The sequence below is a fragment of the Gossypium hirsutum genome, chromosome D10, assembly GCF_007990345.1.
Source record: "Gossypium hirsutum isolate 1008001.06 chromosome D10, Gossypium_hirsutum_v2.1, whole genome shotgun sequence".
Lineage (NCBI taxonomy): Eukaryota > Viridiplantae > Streptophyta > Magnoliopsida > Malvales > Malvaceae > Gossypium > Gossypium hirsutum.
In genome coordinates, this window is record NC_053446.1 from 54560145 (window position 1) to 54586347 (window position 26203).

General features: G+C 33.3%; 3 protein-coding genes and 1 pseudogene across 3 annotated transcripts; 2 read left to right on the plus strand and 2 right to left on the minus strand.

The window, feature by feature from the left end:
• The first annotated feature begins 1202 nt into the window (after positions 1–1202).
• Positions 1203–2619, plus strand: LOC121222461 (two-component response regulator ARR17). The gene is made up of 6 exons (XM_041103290.1): positions 1203–1409; positions 1539–1684; positions 1774–1844; positions 1928–2005; positions 2098–2168; positions 2252–2619. The coding sequence occupies exons 2-6, from the start codon at positions 1540–1542 to the stop codon at positions 2346–2348; spliced, it is 462 nt and encodes a 153-aa protein (XP_040959224.1). The 5' UTR covers positions 1203–1409; position 1539; the 3' UTR covers positions 2349–2619.
• Positions 2620–5373: 2754 nt separating this feature from the next.
• On the plus strand, positions 5374–8322 carry LOC107915641 (probable methyltransferase TCM_000331; annotated as a pseudogene).
• A 9862-nt stretch (positions 8323–18184) lies between these two features.
• Positions 18185–18568, minus strand: LOC107915642 (uncharacterized). The gene has a single exon (XM_016844777.1). The coding sequence runs from the start codon at positions 18566–18568 to the stop codon at positions 18185–18187; it is 384 nt and encodes a 127-aa protein (XP_016700266.1).
• Positions 18569–18737: 169 nt separating this feature from the next.
• On the minus strand, positions 18738–22257 carry LOC107915643 (uncharacterized). Its single transcript, XM_016844779.1, has 7 exons — positions 22140–22257; positions 21708–22031; positions 20996–21575; positions 20692–20830; positions 20268–20343; positions 19363–20041; positions 18738–18900 (listed from the first exon to the last, which is right to left on the minus strand). Exons 1-7 carry the CDS (start codon positions 22255–22257, stop codon positions 18738–18740), a joined length of 2079 nt encoding a protein of 692 aa, XP_016700268.1.
• Positions 22258–26203: the final 3946 nt, after the last annotated feature.

Genomic DNA, 26203 nt, shown 5'->3' on the forward strand with positions numbered 1-26203 from the left:
TTCGAGAAAATGTGGAACCGATTAATAAAAGTGATCGACAATGATTTTGCATGCAATATTATTATTGAAATAATGAAATAAAAGAAAGATCTTGAATAAATCTATTGAGAAATATATATATGAAATAAATTGATCAAAATAGAAAGACGCAACTCAAGTACAACTAAATTCGTGGAATTTTTAGACCAGTAGTCCAAATATCTAAAGGTATAAAGCCACTGAGGGTGCAAATGAAGTAGTTTTGCGAAAACGGAATAAAAATATGAAGTTTTTCGCTAAGTACTGTTATTGATTATGAAAAGATATAATATTCTTTTGTGGTGGATGCAATAACCTTTAGACATATTATTTTGACAATTCGTAAAAGATTTAGCTTGCGTCTAATAGTGGTTGTTACAACCTTTATACATCACTATATAGTAAAGTTTATATTAAAATCCTTAAAGGATTTAGAATGCTAGAAGCATATTGAAATTCTCGGAAAATTATTCATTTATATGAATTGAAATAATTGAATATATATGGTAAATTTGACTTAGTCAATAGTAGTTGAAAGAGGATTATAAAATGATCCAAAATACCTATTTGTATTTTTATAGAAGGATCATGATTAAAGTTTGCTATGATTATTGTTGAAACTCCTGAAGAGATCAAAATATGTTTCCCCAAAATTTTCTCTCACTCATGATTTTCAAAAGAATGGTGATATAAATGCTTAGCAATACATTCAAATAGTCATTTGAAAAACTAGTATTCAAGACTGAATACATAGAATATGAGAAAGTATGTTATGTTTTCATGAGGGGGAGTAAATACGCGTTGTCCTCTTTTTCCCTTAATTGAAGTTTTGTCCCATTGGGTTTTCTTGGTAATATTTTTAAAGAGGCAGCATATTATGCGTATTATAGATTGTATACTCTTTTTCCTTCATTAAGTTTTTATCCCATTGGTTTTTTCTAATAAGGTTTTAACGGGGCACATTATCTATCAATGGACATCTAAGGAGAAGTGTTATGAATATATTTTTAAGTGAATGTCCATTATGATCAAGATAAAGTTTTGATATATTTTAAATTCTAATAGTTATTAGAATTAGATATCTACTTTTTCTACACTTCTTATGCGCCTATAAATAGAAACTCTGATAAAACATTATAATCACCCCTTTTGATCAATAAATTACATTCTCTATTACTTTCATATTTTCTTTTTTCTTTATTCCCTCCATCTCTCTTTATTTTATAACAATATAAATTTTTTAATCCTACTTTTCGCTTCTCAATTATTTCTCATTTTTTCCCTCAAATCAAATCAAAGATTGCCCTAAAAAGATAAACAAATATTTGTGATCTCCTTGGGCTTTTTTTTTCCCCATACCACATCATCTCCAAACAGTCCCTTCTTTCTAAGTATACCTCCCTCTCTCATTTACTCCCATAACACATCCCTTCTTGTTTTTCCAACTTTTCTTTCATTATTGTTTTGTTTTGCTTCTTTTTCTTTACAAGTGGTCAGGGTTATTATTTTTCATTGCATAGGATGCTTAGTTCTGGTGGTGGAAGTGACAGCTGTTCCAAGGACATGGCGGTGGAGTTAGGAGATGAACCCCATGTTTTAGTCGTGGATGATAGCCTCATTGATAGGAAACTGGTTGAGAGACTGCTCAAGAACTCCTCTTGCAAAGGTACAACCTTTCTTTTCTTCTCTAACCCTTCAGTTTTGGCCCATTTTTTCCCCAAGAATTTCATTTCTTTTGGTTGTGTTGTGTTGCAGTGACTACATCAGAGAATGCACTGAGGGCTGTGAATTATTTGAGACTGGGAAATGATACATTGGAAGGCACTGTAAGTAAAACATAAAATAAAACTCCATCCCTTTCATCAAATTCATAAAGATTGTGTCTTTATGTCTTTTCTTTGTTTTACAGGTTTCTGAGGTCAATATGATAATAACAGATTACTGCATGCCTGGAATGACCGGCTATGAACTGCTCAAGAAAATCAAGGTGCTAAACATTTCATTACTCAAAAGTTGTTAATTAGTAACATTTGCAAGTACCCTTTTCTCATTTCACTCACCATTTTGAATTAAAACCAGGAATCATCCGTTCTCAAGGAAGTCCCTGTTGTAATCATGTCATCCGAAAACATACCCACTCGTATCAATCAGTAAGTTTTCGTGTCATTCATTGCTGAATACAAATTATAATGTTAAAAAGATTGTAATGTATGTATATTGTATGTGGAAACAGGTGCTTGGAGGAAGGTGCAAAGATGTTCATGCTGAAGCCACTGACGCGGTCTGATGTGAAGCAACTCAAATGGCACTTGATGAAATGCAGGAGCTGAAGTTAGAGGCAAGAAAACAACAACTAGGATTCAAGAACAAGATTTGTAATGAGAAAAAGAAAAGAAGAAAAACTTTATAAACCCACATTTTTGTTTTTCTTAGTAGGGTGTAGTGAAAAAATGGGGGTGTCTATATTGGTTTCCATTCTTCAATTTTTGTGCGTCTGTTATTTCTGTTTTAAGCCAGATATTGGCCTTGATACAAATATGATGATTCCATATAAAATAATTGACTGAATGAGGTAACAAAGTCTTGTCAATGTTGGTAAAAGAGAGATTCTATGTTTCAAGTTCGGCTTTTATCTTTGCGGGTAACTATTCTGCTTATAATTTTATCATACATGGTTTTATTAGGTAAGTATTCTGGTTTGATTATCAATATCTTTTTTATTCCTGTTATAATTTATTTGGATATATATTATTTGTAATTGTATTTTATTTGGATATATAAATTTTAAAATTATACATGAATTTTTATTTAATTCTATTTATAAAATTGCACCGTTTATGTATACAATTGTACATTAAATCATAGTTTTAGTAATTATCCCTAATTTTTAAAAATATTTTTTAATTTTAAAAATAAAGTTTAAAATATTTTTAATTTTAGAAATCATAAATATCTAATACTTCAAATAAAGTTTTAAATAATGTTAAAGCATAATTTGACTTAAGAAAAATAAAAAATAAAAATTCACTAAGGATAGTGATGTAGGTAGAAGTAAAGTTTTTTAAATCAAATCGATCATCAAGTCAATTAGACCATCGGTTTAATTAATTCGATTAAAAAATATTAAAAATTTTAAAAATCTAAAAAACCTAGTTCAATCGGTTTTTTAGCCAGTTAATTTGGTTTGTACCGATTCTTTGTCTAACTAATTCAAAGTTACTTTTTGGAACGATTCATTGACTATTTCTTGGTCTAATTGATCCCATCAATTCAAACAAAACTTGATAGAAGTGAAATATTTAAAAAATTATTACATAATATAAGTAAAATTACATAAAAAAATTTAAAATTAATTTTGAAGGAAAAAATAATTTTATTATTAGTAAATTTATTTTGCATTAAACATAATTTAAATGCAATATAGTCTTAAAATTTAAATATAAATGAAGTAATCATTTAATAACTATAATTATGAATTAAATATTAAGATAAATAATATTGATATTTATGATAAATTTAAATTTAAGAAAAAAATCATTTAAATATTAATATAAGTATTGTTTAAATTTATTTTAGTTAAATTTTATTTATCTTTAGGAATAATATTATATATTTTTATTTTTGAATTTATAACTTTAAACTATAATTTTTTTAAGGATAAATAAAAATATATTATTTAAACTAAATTTTTATGAAAAATTTAAAATTAAACTAAATATTAAAACTAATAAATTTAAATTTAGAAATTAAAAAAATTAAAATTAAAATTGTGTTAAGGATTTTTATGAAAGGATGAATAAGTTTTAAATATTAAAATTAATAATATTTATCTTTATGATAATTAAATTGTAATTAACCAAAGATTCAAAATATCAAATATACCATATTTAGGAAGTGGACGACACAAACAAGTTATCATTAAATTAATTAAACTTAATATTAGATATTAAATTAAGGTTAATTACCTAATTAACTAAACTAATTAGATGTATATACATTGGAGTTAGGGGAGGAAAAATAAGAACTTCTTCTTCCCCAAACACAGAAATTGAAGAAAGAAAAACCTAAGGAAGAGTTTGACTTTCTGCCCTAATTAGATAAGTGCAATTTAATTCTTTTCTTGTAATTTCTATAGATTTGACGTTATAGAAGCTTGATTTAGCTAACTCATATACCAATTTGTAAAACTGGTAGGGTTTTAGGAAGTTTTCATTATTGAGTTCTTGAAGATTTAGGTGTTAAATTGATAGATTTTAAATTTAGATGTGAAAAAGACTAAATTGTAATGTTTAATTGATCGTTTCGTATATTAGGAATCAAACTGAATAAAATATAAAATTGAATTTAGAAATAATAATTAGGAGGTCTCTAGTGGGTAATAGTGAAATCAGATTTCAATTTGGAGCTTTAAATTTGAGGAATAGGTGTTCGAGTGTCTACGTTAGAGGAACATATGGCTTATCTTATGTCTCAATTTCTTCTACCATAGCCTCCTCAAGACGACTAGGACACATTTTCCATATTGCATGCATTTTCATATTCACATTTGATATTTTGCATTGTTTGTGTTATTTTCATATTTCTTTGTTGTTAGAACTTGTTGAACTTAAATGTTTATTTGGTATCTTAAGATACCTTGAACCTTGATTTTTATTGTTCTATCATTGGACTAACAATTTTTTTTCTCTTTTAAGCTTTATTAATTTGTTCTTCATCCGTAACCTTATTTCAAATCACTATATCATAACGTAATTCCAAGACAATTCAATTTGTTTTCTTGTTATATTCTTTAATTTTTAATATTGTCATAATATTCGTATAAATTTATATAAACTACTCAAAATACTCTAAGATCTTCTTCTTCATTTACACATACGTAAACATGGGTAACTGTAAACAATTAAAATAACCATACACTACAAATTTTAAATCAAAGCATAAAAATCTTCAAGAAGTCATAAGGCCTTTCGGTTTTAAGCTTCTTCCTCAACAAACCTTGCTTTGATTTTTCTTCCCCCCCCCCCTTTTTTCTTTTGGTTAGCCGAATGGAGAGAAAGTGGGTAAGGATTCCTCCACTAATTCAATCAAGGGTAAGGATTCCTTTATAACTCCATTAGTGGAAATAAATGGAGATTATTAATCTCCTCCACTTACTTTAGTTTAGGCCTAGTTGCACCTAAGCCCTTGCCTAATTATCCATTTGAATCTCCCTTCATTTCCTTTATTAAATCATTCCTTTCCACACATTTGAACTTACTACTTTTCACCTTTTACATTTAAGTTCATACTTCAATTTAACTATTCACTCAATCTCGATTTTTTAATGTCATAATTAAAATCAATACGATTGATACAATGCTCTTTCGTGGGGAGATTAATTGGTAGTTTAAAGGGAAAGTTGTTTTCTAAGACTCTATCTCTATTTGTGGATAGCGTTTGTTGCCTTTTTATATGCTATCCATGGTTGTTTAAATGGATTAGATCGAGAATCGATTGATATATCAGTTTGTTACATTTTTATATGTCATCTATGGTTGTTTAAATGGATTAGATCGAGAATCGATTGATATATCAATTCGATGAGATGGATTAAACCAACTAAACTGCAAACTGTTTTCAATAATAATTGTGGTTAAGTCATGAATCAAGAATAGATTAAACTGAAAAAAAAAATCCACAGAACTAATTTTTATGTTTTTGCCTTTAATTTCATTCTCTAAATTAGAGAGAAAAAAAAAACTATTTCTAAACCAACCAGCCCAAATCCAAAAAATTGAATAAAAAGTACAACCCAAATAAAAAAACAGAAACTAAATCCTGGTTTAAGTAGTTAAGTTTGAATGTTTGGACTATAGTTCGGAATGTTCTAATGTTTTATAATGAGTTAAATTTAAGTTTGAATTAAAGATTTTAGAATTGGATTTTTTAGATTAATTGATTGGATTAATTCGATGGCTAGTCAGTTCACTGTTTAATAATATTAATAAAGTAATATTTTTAAAAAAGAAAAATTTAAAGAAAAATTTAATTTAAAATAAAATTGGGGTCAAATTATTAGTTTATAAGCCAGGCTCATAACCAAAAAATAAAATAAGAAAACCTAAATTTGCTCTTTCATATTACCCATTTCTTTTTTGTCGCCTAACTTTCAGACTTCTTTTTCTTCTTTTTTTTTCAGTTTCATCTTTTCATCTTTTAACTTTCTGCTTCACTGCTTTTGATTTGATTGTGAAGGTGGTGGCTGCAGCTTGAAATGGTAGCTGATCGATGGCAGCAAGAGAAGCAGCGTGGTGCAGCAGTAAAATGGTGAGGTGAGGGGCAGCCCCAAAAGGCCAAAAGCCTGCAACTACCAATTTTCTTTGTCTTTGAGTAAATCATCAACCGCCTAACTTCTGGTATTTTTTCCTCGAAAAACTGCAATGAAGGCCATAGACCAGCTTTCAGTTTTTGCTAAAGTGCACTCCACTTACTCATGTTCAGACTCAGAATCTCCACATATAGAAGTGCTTTTTGCAACTTTAGTATATTCAAAGAGGATAATATCGGTTTATGGGCACGACACGATCCAAAAAACTAGAATATTTTGCTAGTCAGCAGATGACATTTGAGGGGACAGTTACTGGACAAGTATTTTAGAAGAAATCATGAATTTTATCTCACCAAACCATATGGTGAACTTAATTAAAAATGGAAGACGAAACAATGATTAAAAACGTAACAGTTCATCATACTTGGCAGACGCATCCGCAGAGTGCTAAGGAAAGAGCATGTGAAAACCCTACATTACATAAAGTTTGTAAACAAAGTAATTAAGCAGAATGGCAGAAGCAACGGTTGTTTGCATAAACGCAGCAGATCATGAAATTAGCTATGCCGATAATTCAGATTTGCAAATCTCTTTACGTCTTTCACTTTTCTTTTTCTTTTTCTCATTAATATTAATTAATTCTCCGTTGTGTTTTTTTTTTCCAAAAAAAGAAAACTATCATGTTAAGTTGCTAAATTCTTCTTTTCAGAAAGAAGTAATGCTGAAGTTAAGGCCAATAATTGAAGAATCCATCACACTTAAGTTCAGCAATACTGTTCCAACTTACATGAAAGTGGCAGACTTGGGTCGCTCTTCAGGTCCTAACACCTTCATGACCATATCACACATTATTGACACCGTCCATGGGATATGTCAACAAGAACATTTGAAATTACCCAAGTTTAAAGTGCTTCTAAATGATCTCCCAGAAAATGACTTTAACGCTGTCTTTAAGTCAGTTCCTGGTTTCTCTGAAAGGCTGAAGAAAGAGAAACGAGATATAATGCAGAAAAGGTGTTTTATAAGAGGAGTTGCAGGTTCTTTCTACCATAGAATTTTTCCTTCCAAAGCCTGCACTTTGTACATTCTTCCTGTGCACTTCATTGGTTCTCAAAGGTCAGACATGGTAGTCCACTTACATATATATATATATATATTCTTTCAATGATTAACAACTTTTTAATCTCATTCACTTTTGATTTTGTGAGTAGGTCCCCCGTGGGTTGGAGAACAATAAGGGGAGCATATATATGGCAAGATCAAGTCCTCCCAATGTTTTACAAGCTTATGTGGACCAATTTCAGAAACACTTTCACAAATTTTCTAAGCATGCACTCAAAAGAAATAATACCCCAAGGCCGAATGGTGCTAACATTAATAGCTAGGAAAAACCCAAATCCCTATGACGAAGGTTATCGTTTGGAGCTTCTTGCTAAACCCCTTCTTGACTTCGTTGCACAGGTTATATACATATATATTTATATATATTTGTATTTTGTTTCTTTATAATTTATTTAAATCCAAAAGCAATAAATTAACTTAGTTAAAAATTGTAGGGAGTTATAAAAGAAGCGGATGTGGATTCATTTAATCTTCACCTTGCAATGAAGAAGTGGCTGAGCTTGTTAAGAGGGAAGTATCTTTTGGAATTAACGAGCTACAAGTTTTCCACAGAGCAGCTCCGTAACAAACACTTGGGTTTCAAATTTTATATAAAAATGGGGAAAAACATTGCAAGTACTATGAGAGCTATTCTGGAACCTATTCTCTACTGTCATTTTGGAGATGCTATAATTGAGGAAGGTTTGCAACAAATGCAGCAGATCCTCTAAGGTGCTCAATGCTTCAAAAGAAGGTTAATTGACTAAGAAGTAGTTAATAAAGGAATTTAGAAAATAGATAAGAGAATATGGATTACAATCCAATGATGGTTTATAAAGGCATTGGATAGTAGGGTTCTTAATTATAGCAATTAAATTTTATGTTGTGGCTGTGTAGTTTTGTGTTCATACAATCTTTTTCCTTTTCCTTTTCTTTTTCTCATAAAAGCATTATACTTAATTTTAGAAATTACTTTTATTATGTTTTTATACATTCTTTTTTGTAAATTATAATCTGTAATAGTAGGAATGCAGATTTGGATATGTGAGGGATATTTGCGGTGGATAGTAATTTTAACATCTAAATCCGAATATTATCTGAATCCGCAAAATTTGAATTGGATGCCTACGGATATCTGAAGATACAATCTAAATTACCATCACTATTTCAAATCGTCTCTAATGTTTGAATCTACTTTCTTTTTTTAAAAGTGCAACACTACATTAATAAAAAATATTTACATTTTTTTAACACTTTTGACTTTTACCCAATTTTTTTATACTCAAATTAAAATTAATGATAAAAATATAAAATAATTTTTTTTAAAATCTAGCATTTACATTTGTCAAATAATTTATTCATATTCAACTCTTAATTTACAATAATAGATGAAACAATTTTTATAATTTAAACTCAATATGTATTAAATCAAATAGCATGGAGATTGCAAAGTATGGGGATATGAATGGTAATGCATGTGTATATAATTGTTAAAATCGCAGAGCCGTAGGGGGATTCATTCCAGACAAAGAATCCAAATTTAGTACACCAGTTTCCGGACATTCCCATAAGCTGCCTTTGTTCTTCCTCATTATTTTAAACCCTACAATTGTACTTTAGCTACCTGCAACTGTTTCTTTTCTTTTCTTTTCTTTCTTTCTTTATTTTGTCTTTTTTTTAAACCATGTTAACGATGCTCACACTTTCGGCCTCTTAATTTACCGCTTTTTCCAACGCCAACTAATAATATTTTAATAATTTAATTAATTAATTCTACATTATATGTTAAATTAACTAAATTAAATTCAAAAAATGTATAATAAAACAAAAAATTTTGAGAAATTAATTAACTGATAAATAAATCAGTATAAACTAATGCCCAAATATTATATCTGCAAATAATCCACACACACAAAAAAAAGATAAATTGATGGTAATTGCAACACTGGGATAATTCAAAAACAAACCAGAGATGAATCAACTTGATCAAATCGCTGAAATTTACATTTTAGCCTCGCTATCATCAAATCAACTTGACGATAAGTACCGATCAACCAAGAAAAAACCGTCAAAAGTCAAGAGACCCACCGCATCAATAATGCATAAAAGGACAAGTCTTAGATAGCTTATCATCATCATCTCGAATCTATCACCATCACTATGATCTATCATGATAACACCCTTCAAGAATGGTTCTTAAGTGATCTGGCAGCACTTTTATATTAACAAATCTCATATATATATATATGCCAAAACATGACTAAAAATTAAAAATAAAATAAAACTACATCTACTTTCAAAGAAAACATACAAGACAAAACAAAAACCACAAAAAAAATGAACAACCATGAAACTGTGGACAAAATAAAACCACATATGGATTGAAATTAAGAACAAAATAAAATTATGAACAAAACAATATGGAAGAAACTACGATTAACAATTAACCCAAAGGTGAACGCCACTACCAACAAATAAAGATTCAGTTTGAAAAAATTGAAGGGTTAAGTTTTTTACCCTTACTAGCTAGGGATTTGACTCAGGTTTGCATAGTATATAAAAATCTTGCCACTAATTATTAAATTAAATTTTATCATGGGTAAGGTCACGATTATCTTTTTGTGTAGGTGATTTTTTGGATCGATTTGAAAATCCAAAATCATGAATCATTTAATATTAAAATTTTTAAAAGTATATTTTATTTATATTTATATAATTTTGGCCCGATTCAAAAGTCATTAATTTTGTAGTCTGAAATCAGTTTACTTTGTCTAAACCCAATTCAAACGAAAGTAAACTTACCAAAATAAATAAATAATCTAATGCTTAAATAGTTATACACTAGATACAAAAAGGTTGTTACTAATATTGTATATATGGTAAAAGTATCATAGCATTCATTCTACTTTACATTGCATTTTGACCCTCCTATTAGAGAAATGAATAAATCAATTCTTGTATGTTAAATAAATAAGTAAAATAATCATCTCATTATATTTATGTCTTAAATGTTCATTTCAGTATTTTGTATATAAGATATCTAACAAATTTAATCCTTAATCTTTATATCTTTATTCAATCTAGTCTTTACTTTTTTATTTAGAGCAAGTTAACTCTCAACTTTCACCGGCGATGTCGCCAAATTGAATAAATGTATAAAGGAATAAGGGGAAGATTTTATAAAACAAATTGAGGGAAAAAAAGAGTAGGTGAGCAGGGGCGTAACTAGGGGCTGGTAAGGGTCCCGAACCTTTAAAATGATTTTTTTATTTAGGTCCTTTAAAATTTTTAAAATTTTAAATTAGTAAAGGTAAAATTGTATTTTGACCCCTAAAAATAATATTTTAATTTAATCTTTTAAAAATTTTAAAGATATAAACTATTAAAATGATAAATTTATATTTTTATTATCGTAAAAATTACAATTTAATTTAGGCCTCCCAAACAAAATTTTGATTTCCCCCATCAGTGTGCTTCAATTTGGTGGAAAAATATGGTCGAGCGAAGGCCCAGAGCGACGATAATGGGGAGGAAAAACTTTAGAGTGTTCTAGGGTTTTTTAAAAAATAAAGAAGGAAATGATTTAAAATTTGGATAAATTACAAGTTTAGTTAATTTGTAAGCTTTAAATTACATTTTGTTAACTAAACTTTAAAATTTATTATAAAATAACTAATGTTATGAAATTGTTATGTTATGGTTACTCAATCATTAATTCCTATTAAAGGTATAACCAAGGATTTACATAGAGTTAGCGGTTGCGTTTTCAATCGTGTCATGTTTATCGCGATCACGGGCTTAACAAAAGCTATTGCGGCCATCGCGGTCATGAATTTATTTCATTTTTGCATAATTTATAGTAAATTTAATAATTATAATTATAATTATAAAAATAATATTATTGTTATGAATATCTTATTAAGTGGATGTCCATCATGATCAAGATAAAGTTTTGATGTACTTTAAATTTTAATAGTTATTAGAATTAGATCTCTACTTCTTTTATATTTCTTATGTCTTGTTAGGGATCAACCCGATTAATCAACAAGTAACAAAAATAGCGGAATAAATTGAGAAATTGAACACAAAAATTTATCATGGAAAAACCCCTCCAAAGACGATAAAAAATCACGGGCAAAGATAATTTTACTATAATGGCAAAAGAACGAAGAGTACAAAAGATGGAGATAAAATTAAACCCCAAAAACTCGAAAACAAAGAACCCTTTAAATGTAAACACAAAATTATCTAAATGTGTTATGAGTTCTAATCTCTAATGGGAGTATTTTTCCAAGGTTGTAAAAGAGCCTATTTATTATAGGCTAAATTCATATGTCAAATAATAATAAAATAATCTAAACTAACCAGTGTTTGATTGAAACAAATAAACAGAATTTAACTAGAAGATTATTTTTCAAATTTGATTGAAAATAGGAGTCATACTTAACAAATCTCCACCTTGACTCATATTTCTACAACGCCATCTTTGCCAAAGCCTGCCACGAGCTTATCTTAAACTATGTAGGGAATTAACTGAGTCGAATCTGTGCTTAGAAACTGGAAGACTTCTAGCCTTCGACTTGTACATTGCCAAATCAAAACTAACCCGAGTCTAATTTTCATGAACACAGTACCCTAACTTTTCAAAACCTGCATCCAAAATAGAACCCCTCTTTAATGAAACAGTTATACATTTTTTCCTCCTATGACCAAGTTGCCTCCGCTCCAAACGAGTTGACTTCGACTCTGTAACGGACGAGGGACGTCCAATTTCACTGATCACTGTAGAACCTTCCAGAATATAAAGACTGCCAGTTCTTTTACCTTTTAACAAAACGAGAGCATCATGAGATACTTTAATGCCGCTTGACTCAATGTTGATTCTGCATCTTTTCAAGTTTAAAATACTCAAGGAGATGAGATTCTTTTGTAAATCAGGTACATACCTAACATCTGAGAGTGTCCTAATCGTCCTAATTTTAACAGTACCAATACCAATTACCTTACTAGATGAATTGTTTCCCATGCGCCCAACTCCACCTTCAACCGAACTGTATGTGGAGAACCATCCTCTATTGGGACATATGTGGAAAGAACATCCCGAATCTAGGATCCACTCGGACATGAGCTTGGATTTATCGCTCGTTGATACTAACAAGAAATCATCACCGTTTTCATCGATCAAATTAGCACAGCTACATCTTCCTTGTTACTTTCAGCAGCTCCTTTATTTCGCAGTTTATAACAATCTGCTTTGACGTGACCTAACTTTTTACAATAGCGACACCTTTTGTCTCGTTTCTTTGATGCTATCAAAACGGAAGCTTGCCCATCTGTCTTGCTATCCAAATGAATCTCATTGTTAAGTTTGTCTCTACTCAAAAAATGACTCTTCACATCTTCGAACGAGAGTTTGTCTCTGCCATAAATCAGAGTCTCCCTAAAAGACTTGTATGAAGGGGGTAAAGAGCACAATAATAGCATAGGTTTATCTTCATCATCAATATGAACCTCAACGTTCTTTAAATAATTTAAAAGAGTAATTAATTGACTGATGTGATCTCTAAGAAGCTCACATTCGTTCATGCGAAACGTAAATAGACGTTGTTTCAACAGTAAACGGTTAGCTAGAGACTTATTCGCACAAAGAGTTTCTAACCTTTTCCACAAGACGGATGAGGTCTTCTCCATCAATAACTCCTGCAATACCGAATTCGCGAGGCACAACTAGATTGCAGACAAGGCCTTTTCATCAAGCTCTTCCCATTCTGTTTTATTTAGATTCTCAGGCTTTTTCCCGGTAACAACCTTTTTTAAACTGGATTGAACTAGAATTTTCATCATCCGAACTTGCCACAGATTGAAATTTCTCTCACCATCAAACTTTTCAATTTCAAGCCTTGTTGTTTCCAAATCTGAATGGGTTGATCTATGAAAATTGAATTAGCTCTGATACCACTTGTTAGGGATCAACTCGATTAAGCAACAAGTAACAAAAATAGTGGAATAAATTGAAAAATTGAACACACAAATTTAACGTGGAAAAACCCCTCCAAAGAGGATAAAAAACCACAGGCAAAGATAATTTTACTATAATGGCAAAAGAACGAAGAGTACATGATGGGTGTCGAATCCACCAATATAAACCTACGCCTAATTTGCAATTTAAGCAGTATAGGGAGTAGGGTCGATCCCTCAGAGACTGAGTTTACTACAAATTGTTTCTCTCTTTACCAGATTTGTGTCTAGGTAGTTGTCATGCCCAAGAAATTTAGAGGGAGGATAAAATTGAAAACCTGGAACTTGAAATAAACAGGGAAAATGCGTGAAAAGTAAAGGTTGAAAATAAAATAATAAAAAAGTTAAATAAATCTGAAGAAAAATTAATTAAACTAAGCTCAGCTTTAGGCACTGATTTTTCCTCATCTTTGAACTGATCCTCGAAATTAGATGAACTCCTCTTTCAAAAAAGCTAGATATAGCTACCAAGGACGCCTCAGACACCAACTCTTCCTTATGTAAATTAGTTATGGAACGTCCTATAACTAACCTTTACCGATCGAACAACCAACGAAACATTCGTGATTTAGAACTCCGGCAGCTTTGCGTTCTAGAAGAGCCTAGCTCGAACCAATGTCCTCAACCGCGTGGGACATTTAAATCCGGTTACTACTTCCCTTGACGAAACCAAACATCAATCCCCACTTGGCACACCAATGTGTTCATAGAAAACCGATTAGACAACCGGTCTTTTCGAAATTCCAACTGTACGTCTAACCATACTAAATCAAACGACGTCTTTTTTGACTTAATGTTGATCTGACTTTGTGAGTTGACAAAATCATACTCTTAATCCGGATAAATAATAAGTACTGGAATTTAGGAGTTAAATTTCTCAGGTTCGTAACTCACAGGTTTTGACGAGGCTAATTCTGACCTAAAGCTAAAAATGGATTTAGTTAACTAAGGTTTGGGGCATATTGGAGTTGGATAAATTAAATAAGGTAAAAATGGGTGAAACGGATGGGTGGCGTGATTAAGTATGGGGGCTGGATTTTGGTAGTGTATTAAAGTGGGATGGTTAGCTACTGGAAATGAAAAGGAAGTTTAAAAACGAAATTGTAAATGGTTTAAGTGGTAACAAGCTGGAAATTAATGAACTGAAAGAAAAAAGGAAACTAAGAACAACAAATAATTTCGTGAGTAGAAGGAGGAATTGCATTTAAAGATGAAAGCTTGATTTATCACTTGATGAATAAATGAACAATGTAGCCTCCTATTTATACTAGTGGCCTTGCTAAATTAAGAGCCACTAATCATAGAAAATCAAAGGAATAAAATATTAAAAATCTCTACATAATCTCCCCCTAAGTCAACAAAAATTTCAGCTAATTATATCTTGGAAAAATTCTGCTTTGGCCCTCCTTCTTTGTTTCTTTCTTCAATCTAGCCCAATTGTTTCCTTTTTCTTCTATTTAGCCCCAAATTGCATCCTTGTATAAAATTCAACATAAACATGGAAAAATCAGTGGTGCACTCTCATAAATTAACCAATTTAATTACATAAAATATGTAATTTTAGCATTTAATCAAATCCCCCTACTTAGTTCATGCTAGTCCTCGAGCATTATGCATGTATCTGCAAAAGGAAAAATTTCCTCCAAAATAGGACTTGACCCTCATGGTTTGCACAATTCAACAATTTAATCCTAGCACATTAACATCTCACATAACCTAGCCTAAGAAGTAAGTAAATATATTTTAGAATTTATTAGAGCTTGATAGACTTACCTTTCATTTTAATATTTTTGTACTTAGGACATTTTCGAATTTTTTGACGCGAGACATGATGACAACCCAAGCACCATATTCTGGTTACTCAATTCGGACATCTTTAAGCGGGTTATTTCGCCCTACTCATGATAACTTGTTAGCGGAGTGAGTGCAAAGAAATTGGACAGCCACACGAACCTTTTTACGCGAGATGTGATGACAACCCAAGCACCCCGTTCCGGTTACTCAGTCGATGTACAACCCCAATTTTTCACTCTTAACATTCGTATCAGAAGAGTATTATTATTTATTATTTATTATTTTTTTATTTTTTACTATTTTATTATTTTATTATTTTATATTTATTTTTTTGCATTCAAAAATTTGACATGTGATAAAAGGTAGGCAGTCAAGCAAACTCCTAATTCCCAAAAATTTCTTACCCACTAAATCTAGGTTATTGAAAAGTTTTATGTGTAAAGAACTAAATAGCTAAATAGGTTAAACCATAAGTGTACCATCCCAACTTATCAACAGAAAAATTTTACCTTTTACCGAAAACATGCAAAAATAGCGATGACAGATAAGAAAAATAGAACCGATATTTATATTCCCCTCCTCCTACTCATTGTACATTGTCCCAATGTAATTATATTAAGGATAAAAAGTAAAAGTAAGTAGGTAAAAGAAGAAAAATGAACTCCCCATGTATTTCAACATCGTGGAGGGTGGTCTCGTAGGTGTGTGAGAACATCTGCCACTAAGGTACGTAAAGAGTTGAGTCCTTCCTCGATTCGGCTTAACCGAGATTCGACAGAAGTTGGAGGCTCTGGTTCGTGTTGGTGTCTTCGTTGGAACACTCTATGCGACCGATCTATTCTTGTACCTGGATGAACAAAATAAAAAGAAGGGGTACTGGCAAGTAACCCCATAGAATCCAAGCAGTACGTATCTAAAGAGTCCGTTTTGTATGCCAAATTCAAAGAACTAAAATTGATAGCTGATGGATTCAAATTGGAAGCTAAACGTGTGATGTAGATACCCAAAACTAGTGGCCGATTTGACCGCAAAACATGCTGAAACTAAATAGCAAATTAATAGCCTAAATTCACCTTCCTACCCAAATGCATGCACCATAGAAAAAATAATTCAGTTCTAGTTAAAGAGGCAGACGCATCATTACATCCGGAAAAATTGAAAGCAAGGAATCGATGTATGTATCGAAGTGTAGGACTATGAATTCCTATGTCCTTGCAACGTTTTGGATCATACGAAATCTATCTCATTTCAGTTAACAATGCTAAAGCTTCATTAGCATCAAAGTCAGATGGTATGTCGAGAAATGAGTCATAATAGTCATCAATTGCTAAATAGTCGTCACTAACGAATCCCAAAGCAACATTTATTAAACTCAGAAATAGACAGATTATAATGCACACCTAGCAAGCAAAAATTGACAGCATGAGGCATATCTATGGTGTTAGCAGAACGGTCGAAGTAAAATGTAGAATAAAATTCAAAAACCAACTCATAATATGCAGGTTCATCAATAGCAACAAAATATGTCCACCCAATAACATCAAAATATTGATTAACAAATTCTTCAATATCTAAAGAATATAATGAGAATGAGTCGACGTGCTTACATATTGGAAGAGGGCGATGTTGGATTTGTTCGAATTGTGCTTGATGTGCCAGGTTCGTGAATGTTAGATTCTCGTAAAATCTGTTCTCTGAGGGCATTGATCCTCAACCTTGTCGAATTTAACCTCGCTCACGTGGGTGATACTTAGTGTCCTGATTTTCCGTTTTATTTTCACAATATTCGGTATTGTTTGCTGACGAAGTTGATGAATCGGTTAAAGGTGGCTGTTGGCGACCTCGGGTTCATCTTTGCGTTGAATGTATTTCAGTACCATCGTTCGGGGGTCACAGAATTCTTATCGAAGGCCCCGGTTGTGTTGGTTGATGTGCATGGATGTTTGGTCGGAGGATGGGTGGTCTTGGCTGTCGAATGAGTTTGGTGGTTCGACCGAGCTGTTTGGAGGATGGTCAGCTGAATTGGGTGGTTCATGGGGCGGGTAGACTACGGCGATCGAAGTTGGGCTACAGTTTCTTCTAGGACGATGCGGTTGCAGCAGCGGAGATAGAGGAGACTCGTCAGAGTCGATGGTGACGAAAGATGGGGCGGTGAAACAGTTTTTTCGTCAGTTTATTGTGGATGGTGGTTCATGCACCGCACGGTCGTGGGTGTGGACCATGGTTTGGTGGTGGACGGTGGTGAGTGGTGGTGAAAAGGGAAGGGGTTTATGAAGAGAAAAAGAAATTTTGAAGAAAGGTTTTAGTGAGAAACATTCGGCTGGTCAAATGGGGGGTAATTGGGGATTTGATTGGTGAAAGCGTTTTATTTGTTTGAGGAGAGTGGTAGTGGAGTTTTAATTTCTTAGGTGAAAAAGTATGATTTGATGGATGAAAGGTTTTTTTCTCTTAATTTGAAAAGAAGTGGACGGTTGGGAAGAGAGGGAAGGGTTAAAATGGGGGAATGGGGTTGTAGTTTTCTAGGAGAAAAATTGGATGTGATAGGTGAAATATTAGGATTTGATAGGTGAAAGGTTGATGGGTGTAGGTTTTTTTTTAATATTTGAAAAGGGGTGGACGGTTGGGGGTAAAAATTTAGGTTTTTTATTTTTGATTTTTTTTATTGGGAAGGGTGGTTTCCTTATTTTTTTTGGGCTTATTTTTTTTGGGTTTGAATTTGGGTAGGTATGATAGGTTTGGCTTTTGATTAAATGGGTTAGCTTTGGTATTGGATTGGTGAGTCACAATGGACATTCTTAAGTACCAAGTCTTTCCTTAGACAGAACTGATCCTTGACATGCATTTTCATTTTCCGTTTTACCAAAAAATTTATTTGCATAAAGGGAAAAATTTGGGTTGCCTCCCAACAGTGCTTTGTTTAACGTTGTTAGCTCGACAACCTGTTATTCAAATTCTGGGCTCCTCGAGAACAATCTCCTCAACTGTGTGCGTTTGAAAATTCTCATAGAAGGGTTTCAGTCGTTGACCATTCACCTTAAAGCACTTCTGGGTTTCTTCGCTTTGAATTTCCACTGCACCATTTGAGAATAAATTAGTAACAGTAAATGGACCTATCCATTTGGATCGAAGCTTACTAGCGAAAATTTTTAAGGTAGAGTCATATAGGAGAACTTTTTGTCCTATTGAAAACTGTTTCCTAGTGATCATCTTATTGTGGAACGCCGTCGTCTTTTCTTTATAAACTCGAGCATTTTCATATACATCGTTTCTAATTTCCTCGAGTTCCTGAATGTCCAACTTTCGAGCCCTTCCTGCAGTCTCCATCTCCATATTACATTGTGTAACTGGCCAAAATACATTGTGCTCTAATTAGACCGGGAGATGGTACGATTTACCAAAAATAAGTCAATAAGGTGACATGCCTATTGGTCTCTTGTAAGCTGTCCTATAAGCCCAAAGTACGTCATTTAGTCTCAAGCTCCAATCCTTTCTGTTAGGTTTAACAGTCTTCTCCAAGATGGACTTTAGCTTGCCTGTTTGTTTGTGGATGGTAAGTAGTGGCAATTTGTTGAGTCACTCCATATTTCTCCATAAGTGCACTTACGAGCTTATTGCAGAAATGAGTTCCTCTGTCACTGATTAATGCTCGTGGGGTACCATACCTGGAAAAGATAGAACTTTTAAGAAAGTCAACCACAGTCTTAGCATTATCATTGCGAGTAGTCTTTGCCTCTATCCACTTAGAAATGTAATCAACAACTAAGAGTATATAAAAATTACCAAAAGAAGAAACGAAATGACCCATAAAATCGATACCCCACACATAAAAATTTTTGCAAATATGAATAAGAGTAAGGGGCATCTCATTTAGACGACTAAGATTGCCAACTTTTTGGCATCTTTCACAGGTTTTGTAGAATAAAAATGCATCACGAAATATGTTTGGCCAAAATAGTCCACATTCAAGAATTTTATGTGCAGTGCATTTTGGTCCAAAGTGTCCTCCACATACATAAGAATTACAAAAAGTCAAGATAGATTGTACCTCTGTTTCTGCTACACACCGTCGAATTACCTAATCGGAGCAATGCTTCCAAAGGTAAGGATCGTCCAAAATGTAGTACCGTGCATCCTTTTTAATCTTATCTTTCTTGGACCTTGGTAATTCCGAAGGAACAGTACCTGTAACGAGATAATTTACTATGTGTGCGTACCAAAGATGAACCGCATTTGCTGAAAATAGGTTTTCATCAGGGAAGTTGTCTTTTAATGGTGTGTCGTCTACTGGAATCGGTAATCGACTTAGATGGTCAGCTACTAAGTTTTCGTATCCTTTTTTATCCCGAATTTTAAAATCGAACTCTTTTAGGAGCAGAATCCACCTAATCAGTCGAGGTTTTGCCTCCTTCTTCCCTATTAAATATTTCAAAGTTGCATGATCAGAAAAGATAATCACTTTAGTTCCCAACAGGTAAGATCTAAATTTTTCTAAAGCAAACACAACAGCTAATAATTCTTTCTCAGTGGTTGTGTAATTGCTTTGGGCAGCATCTAGTGTCTTCGAAGCATAGTAGATAACATGAGGGTCTTTCCCTGTTCTTTGGCCAAGAACAGCTCCCACACTTCGATCGCTTGCATTACACATGATTTTGAATGGGGAGTTCCAATTTGGTGGTTGCACTATGGGAGCGGAAACCAATTTCTGCTTTAGCAAGTCAAATCCATCTTTACAAGTTTGGTTAAATTCAAATCCTTCATCCTTTTGTAATAGACTGCTAAGCGGTTGCTCGATCTTCGAGAAGTCTTTTATGAATCATGTATAAAATCCTTCTGAGGAAACTATATGACTCAAAATTAATATCTATTTTTGCTTTATCGACCTCAATACAATCTGAGGAAACTATATGACCTAAAATTAATCCTTTGTCAACCATGAAGTGGCATTTTTCATAATTTAAAACAAGATTAAATTCTAGGCATCTTTGTAATATCTTAGCAAGATTATCGAGACATCCGTTAAAAGAGTTACCGTACACCGTGAAGTCATCCATGAAGGCTTCAATGATTTTCTCGACATAATCAGAGAATATGCTCACCATACATCTCTAGAAAGTGGTCGAAGAATTATAGAGTCCAAACGGCATTTTTCTATACGCAAACGTTCCAAAGGGGCACGTGAAAGTTGTTTTGTCTTGATCCTCAAGCGCCACCAGAATTTGGAAAAATCCTGAGTACCCATCGAGACAACAATAATGGGTCTTACTTGCTAATCGCTCGAGCATTTGATCGATGAAGGGGAGTGGAAAATGGTCTTTCCGAGTAGCCGTATTCAACTTCCTGTAATCGATGCAAACTCTCCATCCATTCTAGACTCGGGTAGGGACTAGCTCTCCTAATGAGTTTTTCACCACTGTCATGTCAGTTTTCTTAGGCACGACATGAACCGGGCTAACCCAATCACTGTTGTAGATCGGGTATATCATTCCAGCATCCAACAGTTTCTGGATCTTCTTCTTTACTACCTCCATCATGGGTGGATTAAGGCGTCTTTGAGCATCTCTCTTTAGTTTCGTGTTATCTTCGATGGAAATTCTATGCATACAAGTGGATGGACTTAGCCCTTTTATGTCGGCTATTGTCCAACCAATAGCCTCCTTATAATCCCTCAGAACTCAAACTAGACTTTCTTCCTCGTCTTTGGTTAGTTTGTTTGACACTATCATCGGTAAGGTGTCTTTCTCTCCCAAAAAGACGTACTTGAGGTGGTCCGATAATGCTTTATGCTCCAAGGTTTGCGACTGCAAAACCGAAGGCAACATTTTAGTTTGGGAAGGTAATAGTTCAAATTGGTTACCTCGATTCGGCAATGATTGTTGCATCTTTAACTGTTTGACAATTTCTCGCAACAGATCTCCTATAATTGATAATTCCTCGAGACGACTTAAAATACCCATGTCAATGTTTCTGTAAATGACAGTTTCTAACTCATCAAAGTCATGATATTCGAGATAAGATTGAGTTAAACAATCTATACTATCGATACTAGAAATATTTAATAGTGAGTTAGGATGACCCATAGCTTCATATACATTGAATTTCACGATTTCGCCATCAAACTCCATAGTCAGTGTTCCGCTCCGAACGTCAATTTTTGCGCTTGCGGTACTTAGAAATGGCCTTCCAAGAAAAATGTCAAACGAATTAGTTGAGTTATCGTCCTCTATATTAATAATGTAGAAATCTGTAAGGAAAACTAATTCGTTAACTTTAACCAGGACGTCTTCAAGCAACCCTTCGGGATAGATGACTGACCTGTCCACTAACTGGATTACTACTCCTGTCTTTTTCAAAGGACCCACATTAATCAATTTATAAATAGGATAAAACATAACATTAATAAAAGCCCCTAAATCACACATGGCTTTCCTAATGCCTACATTACCTATCTTACAGGAAATAGCAAACATACCTTGGTCCTTGTATTTGGGCGGAACTTTCTTTTGCAGTACTGCGGAGACATTTTCTCCTACATTTACTCTTTCGTTACCTTTTAACCTCCTGTTGCTAGTACACAGTTTCTTGAGGAATTTTGCATAACGAGGGATTTGTTTGATAGCGTCGAGCAAAGGGATATTTACCTCTACCTTCCTGAATGTTTTGAGGATTTCTTTTTCCTCATTCTCTTTCTTATCCTTCATGAGCCTCCCTGGAAAAGGTGGCATCACAACTGGTTTCTGAATTTCTGATTCCGGTCTGGCTTTCGGATCAGAGATCTGCTTTTCCTGTTCATTGTCTTACCCATGACTTTTGTCTGGAACTGTTTCCAAAACTTTTCCGCTACGAAGAGTTATTGCACTTACATTCTACCGAGGATTCGGCTCTGTCTGGGAAGGTAATTTACCTTGAGAATCCAAACGATTAACCGCCATCGAGAGTTTACTAACTTGATTAGTTAACTCTTGTATTGATGCGTCTATTCTTTGTTGGTATTTTGCAGCATCGACGGCAAATCTCTCCATAATAGCTTCTAAAGATGTACTCGGCTTGGGTGGCGGTTGCGGTGGTTACAGAGGTATCGGTTGGTATGATGAATTATATCAGGGATTAGTTCTGTAATTCAAGTTGGGATGATCCTTCCACCCTGGATTGCAGGTGTTGGAGAAAGGATCATAGCGTCTTTGCGGAGGTCCTGGAAAGCCCCCGACAGTGTCAACATGTGCCGTTGAATTTTCGTTAAGGATTGGGCACAAATCCTTCGGATGTTCAGATGAAGTACAAATTCCACACAGTTGGGTCAGATTCTTCTTTTCTGTAATCATAGATCGAACAATATTAGTGAGCTTATCCAATTTATCTTTTAAGGATGAAACGTTTACCCCATTAACCCGTCTTGGGGGTTCTGAATTTGGCCGATACTGTTTAGAATTTGTCGCCATGGTGGATATCAGTTCTCTTTCCCTTTGTGGAGTCATATTGACAAGCGCCCCTCCACTAGCAGCGCCAATCATCTTCATTTCCATAGGGAGCAGACCCTCGTAGAAATACTGAAGAAGTGATTGTTTTGTCAAACCGTGTTGAGGACAACTTGCACACAGTTTTTTGTATCGTTCCCAATAGTCATAGAGCGATTCACTCTCCATTTGGCGAATTCCCACTATGTCTCTCCTAAGTTCAGCTACTCGCGATGCTGGGAAAAATCTGTCAAGAAAAACATGAGATAAGTCATCCCACATTGTAATAGAACTAAGGGGTAAGTAAAATAACCATTCTCTTGCTGTATCAACTAAAGAAAATGGAAAGGCCCGAAGTTTAATTTCATCTTCGGTTACTCCTTGAGGTTTTATGCTTGAGCAGACCATATGGAATTCTCTCAAGTGAGTGTGTGGATTTTCATTCTTCAAGCCTCGAAAAGTGGGCAAAAGGAGGATCAGGCCTGACTTCAACTCGAACGGGGTTTCTCCAGCTTGATAGTTGATGCATAACGGTGTTTGCTCGTTGGGAGCAGCGACTAGTTGATGAATGGTTTGGTTCGCCATCCTTTCTAGTTCACCGACTTCTGCTTCTTTTGTTTCAAAAAGTGGTTCGGTCTCAGGTTCAACCACTTCAACTTGTTTCCCACGTCGAATTGCCTCTGCACGAATTGCTTAGCTCAACCTTTCGACGTCAGATTCTAGGATCCCTTGTCCTAGCTCAACTTCTGTTTTACTTGTACGTTTAAGAGCTTCTGTCTCTTTTCGTCGTGCTCGTGCTGATTTCTCGATCTCTGGGTTGTATTCGAGATCTTCGGATGAAGATCTAGTCATGAAGATGATTTAAACAATTATAAGTGTTGCCAATCCCCAGCTACAGCGCCAAAACTGATGGGTGTCGAATCCACCAATATAAACCTACGCCTAATTTGCAATTTAAGTAGTATAGGGAGTAGGGTCGATCCCTCAGAGAATGGGTTTACTGCAAATTCTTTCTCTCTTGACCAGATTTGTATCTGGGAAGTTATCGTGCCTAAGAAATTTAGGGGGAGGATAAAATTGAAAACCTGAAACCTGAAATAAATAGGGAAAAAATAAGTGAAAAGTAAAGGCTTAAAATAAAATAATAAAAACAGTTAAATAAATCTAAAGAAAAATTAATTAAACTAAGCTCAGCTTTAGGCACGGATTTTTCCTCGTCTTTGAACCGATCTTCGAAATTAGATAACTCCTCTTTTTCAATAAGCTAGTTATAGCTACCAAGGACGCTTCAGACACCAACTCTTCCTTGTGTAAATTTGTTATGGAACGTCCTATAACTAACCCTTACAGATCGAACAACCAACGAAACGTTCGTGATTTAGAACTCCAGCAGCTTTGCGTTCTAGAAGAGCCTAGCTCGAACCAATGTCCTCAACCGCGTGGGACATTTAAATCTGGTTACTACTTCCCTTGACGGAACCAAACATCAATCTCCACTTGGCACACCAATGTGTTCACAGAAAATTGATTGGACAACCGGTCTTTTCGGAATTCCAACTGTACGTCTAACCATACTAAATCAAACGACGTCTTTTTTGACTTAATGTTGATCTGACTTTGTGAGTTGACAAAATCATACTCTTAATCCGGATAAATAATAAGTACTGAAATTTAGGAGTTAAATTGCTCGGGTTCGTAACTCACAAGTTTTGACGAGGCTAATTTCGACCTAAAGCTGAAAATGGATTTAGTTAACTAAGGTTTGGGGCATATTGGAGTTGGATAAATTAAACAAGGTAAAAATGGGTGAAACGAATGGGTGGCCTGATTAAGTATGGGGGCTGGATTTTGGTAGTGTATTAAAGTGAGATGGTTAGCTACTGGAAATGAAAAGGAAGTTTGAAAAAGAAATTGTAAATGGTTTAAGTGGTAACAGGCTAGAAATTAATGAACTGAAAGAAAAAGGAAACTAAGAACAACAAATAATTTCGTGAGTAGAAAAGAGGAATTGCATTCAAAGATGAAAGCTTGATTTATCACTTGATGAATAAATGAACAATGTAGCCTCCTATTTATACTAGTGGCCTTGCTAAAGTAACAGCCACTAATCATAGAAAATCAAGGGAATAAAATATTAAAAATCCCTATATAATCTCCCACTAAGTCAACAAAAATTTCAGCTAATTATATCTTGGAAAAATTCGGCTTTGGCCCTCCTTCTTTGCTTCTTTCTTCAATCTAGCCCAATTTTTCATTTTTCTTCTATTTATCCCCAAATTGCATCCCTGTATAAAATTCAACATAAACATGGAAAAATCAGTGGTGCACTCTCATAAAGTAACCAATTTAATTACATAAAATATGTAATTTTAGCATTTAATCAGTACAAAAGATGGAGATAAAACTAAACCCCAAAAACCCGAAAACAAAGAACCCTTTAAACGTAAACACAAAATTCTCTAAATGTGTTATGATTTCTAATCTCTAATGGGTTTATTTTTCCAAGGTTGTAAAAGAGCCTATTTATAAGCTAAATTCATATGTCAAATAATAATAAAATAATCTAAACTAATCAGTGGTTGATTGAAACAATTAAACGGAGTTTAACTAGAATATTATTTTTCAAATTTGACTGAAAATAGGACTCATACTTAACATCTATAAATAAAGACTCCAATAAAGCATTGTAATCATCCCATTGATCAATAAAATACGTTCTCAAAGTGATACTTCTTTTATATTTTCTTTGTTCTTTAGTCTCTCTATCTCTCTTTATTTTATAACACGTTATCAACACGATCTTGCTCAAAGTGATAGTTTATTTTATCAATGATCAAATTTATCCTCCATGATTTCCAATATCTTTGACAACAAGATGCAAAGTTTTTACAGGAAGTTTCTTTTATTTAATTTTCATATCTGATTATTATTTTTCATTCTTCTTTCATTATACGTTATCATTATTTTGATTAACTTATTTTACTTTTTGTTCTCAAGGATAGTGAAAGATTTGATATCGTTATCTATATGAAACCAATAAATAAGATCCACTCTCAAAGTTTACTTTTTGATATTTGCTTGGGGATGATCTCTTTCTCTTCATTACAAAGGATGTTTATAACCACTACTTCTCATTCATGATAACGTAAGTCAATCTAATCAACTTCTTTTGAAATTTGATTTGATTTCTATTAAAAAGTTCAATTTATAAAGTTCACTATTTGTATCTCTATGAATTTATAAAACCCTTCATGCATTTAGTTATTTGGATTTTTATGTGGAGATAATTTTTTTAATAGAATTGATTGGTTTAATTTTGATTTTAATTAAGATATTTGATTATTACGGAATGCGAGTACAAATACTTACTTGTCATGAACTTTGAGATATTCACCCTGTCTGTGATAATTTCATATCATTGTAAAATTTGAAATGAAATTATGTCATAAGAGGTGGAGGATAGAAAATATTTATGTTTAAACCTTTAGAGTTTAAACCTTTACACCATGTTTGG

Bases quoted from the DNA above. Each gene is read 5' to 3' on its own strand.
- LOC107915642 (XM_016844777.1), bottom strand. From the start codon at position 18,568: ATGGAGATGGAGACTGCAGGAAGGGCTCGAAAGTTGGACATTCAGGAA.
- LOC121222461 (XM_041103290.1), top strand. From the start codon at position 1,540: ATGCTTAGTTCTGGTGGTGGAAGTGACAGCTGTTCCAAGGACATGGCG. The intron at 1,685-1,773 runs GTACAACCTTTC...GTTGTGTTGCAG, and splicing joins CAAGAACTCCTCTTGCAAAG to TGACTACATCAGAGAATGCA. The intron at 1,845-1,927 runs GTAAGTAAAACA...TTTGTTTTACAG, and splicing joins ATGATACATTGGAAGGCACT to GTTTCTGAGGTCAATATGAT.
- LOC107915643 (XM_016844779.1), bottom strand. From the start codon at position 22,257: ATGGAGAGATTTGCCGTCGATGCTGCAAAATACCAACAAAGAATAGAC. The intron at 21,576-21,707 runs GTATGTTTGCTA...TGAAAAAGACAG, and splicing joins GCCCAAATACAAGGACCAAG to GAGTAGTAATCCAGTTAGTG. The intron at 20,344-20,691 runs GTTAGCCCGGTT...ACCACTTTCTAG, and splicing joins CGATCTACAACAGTGATTGG to AGATGTATGGTGAGCATATT.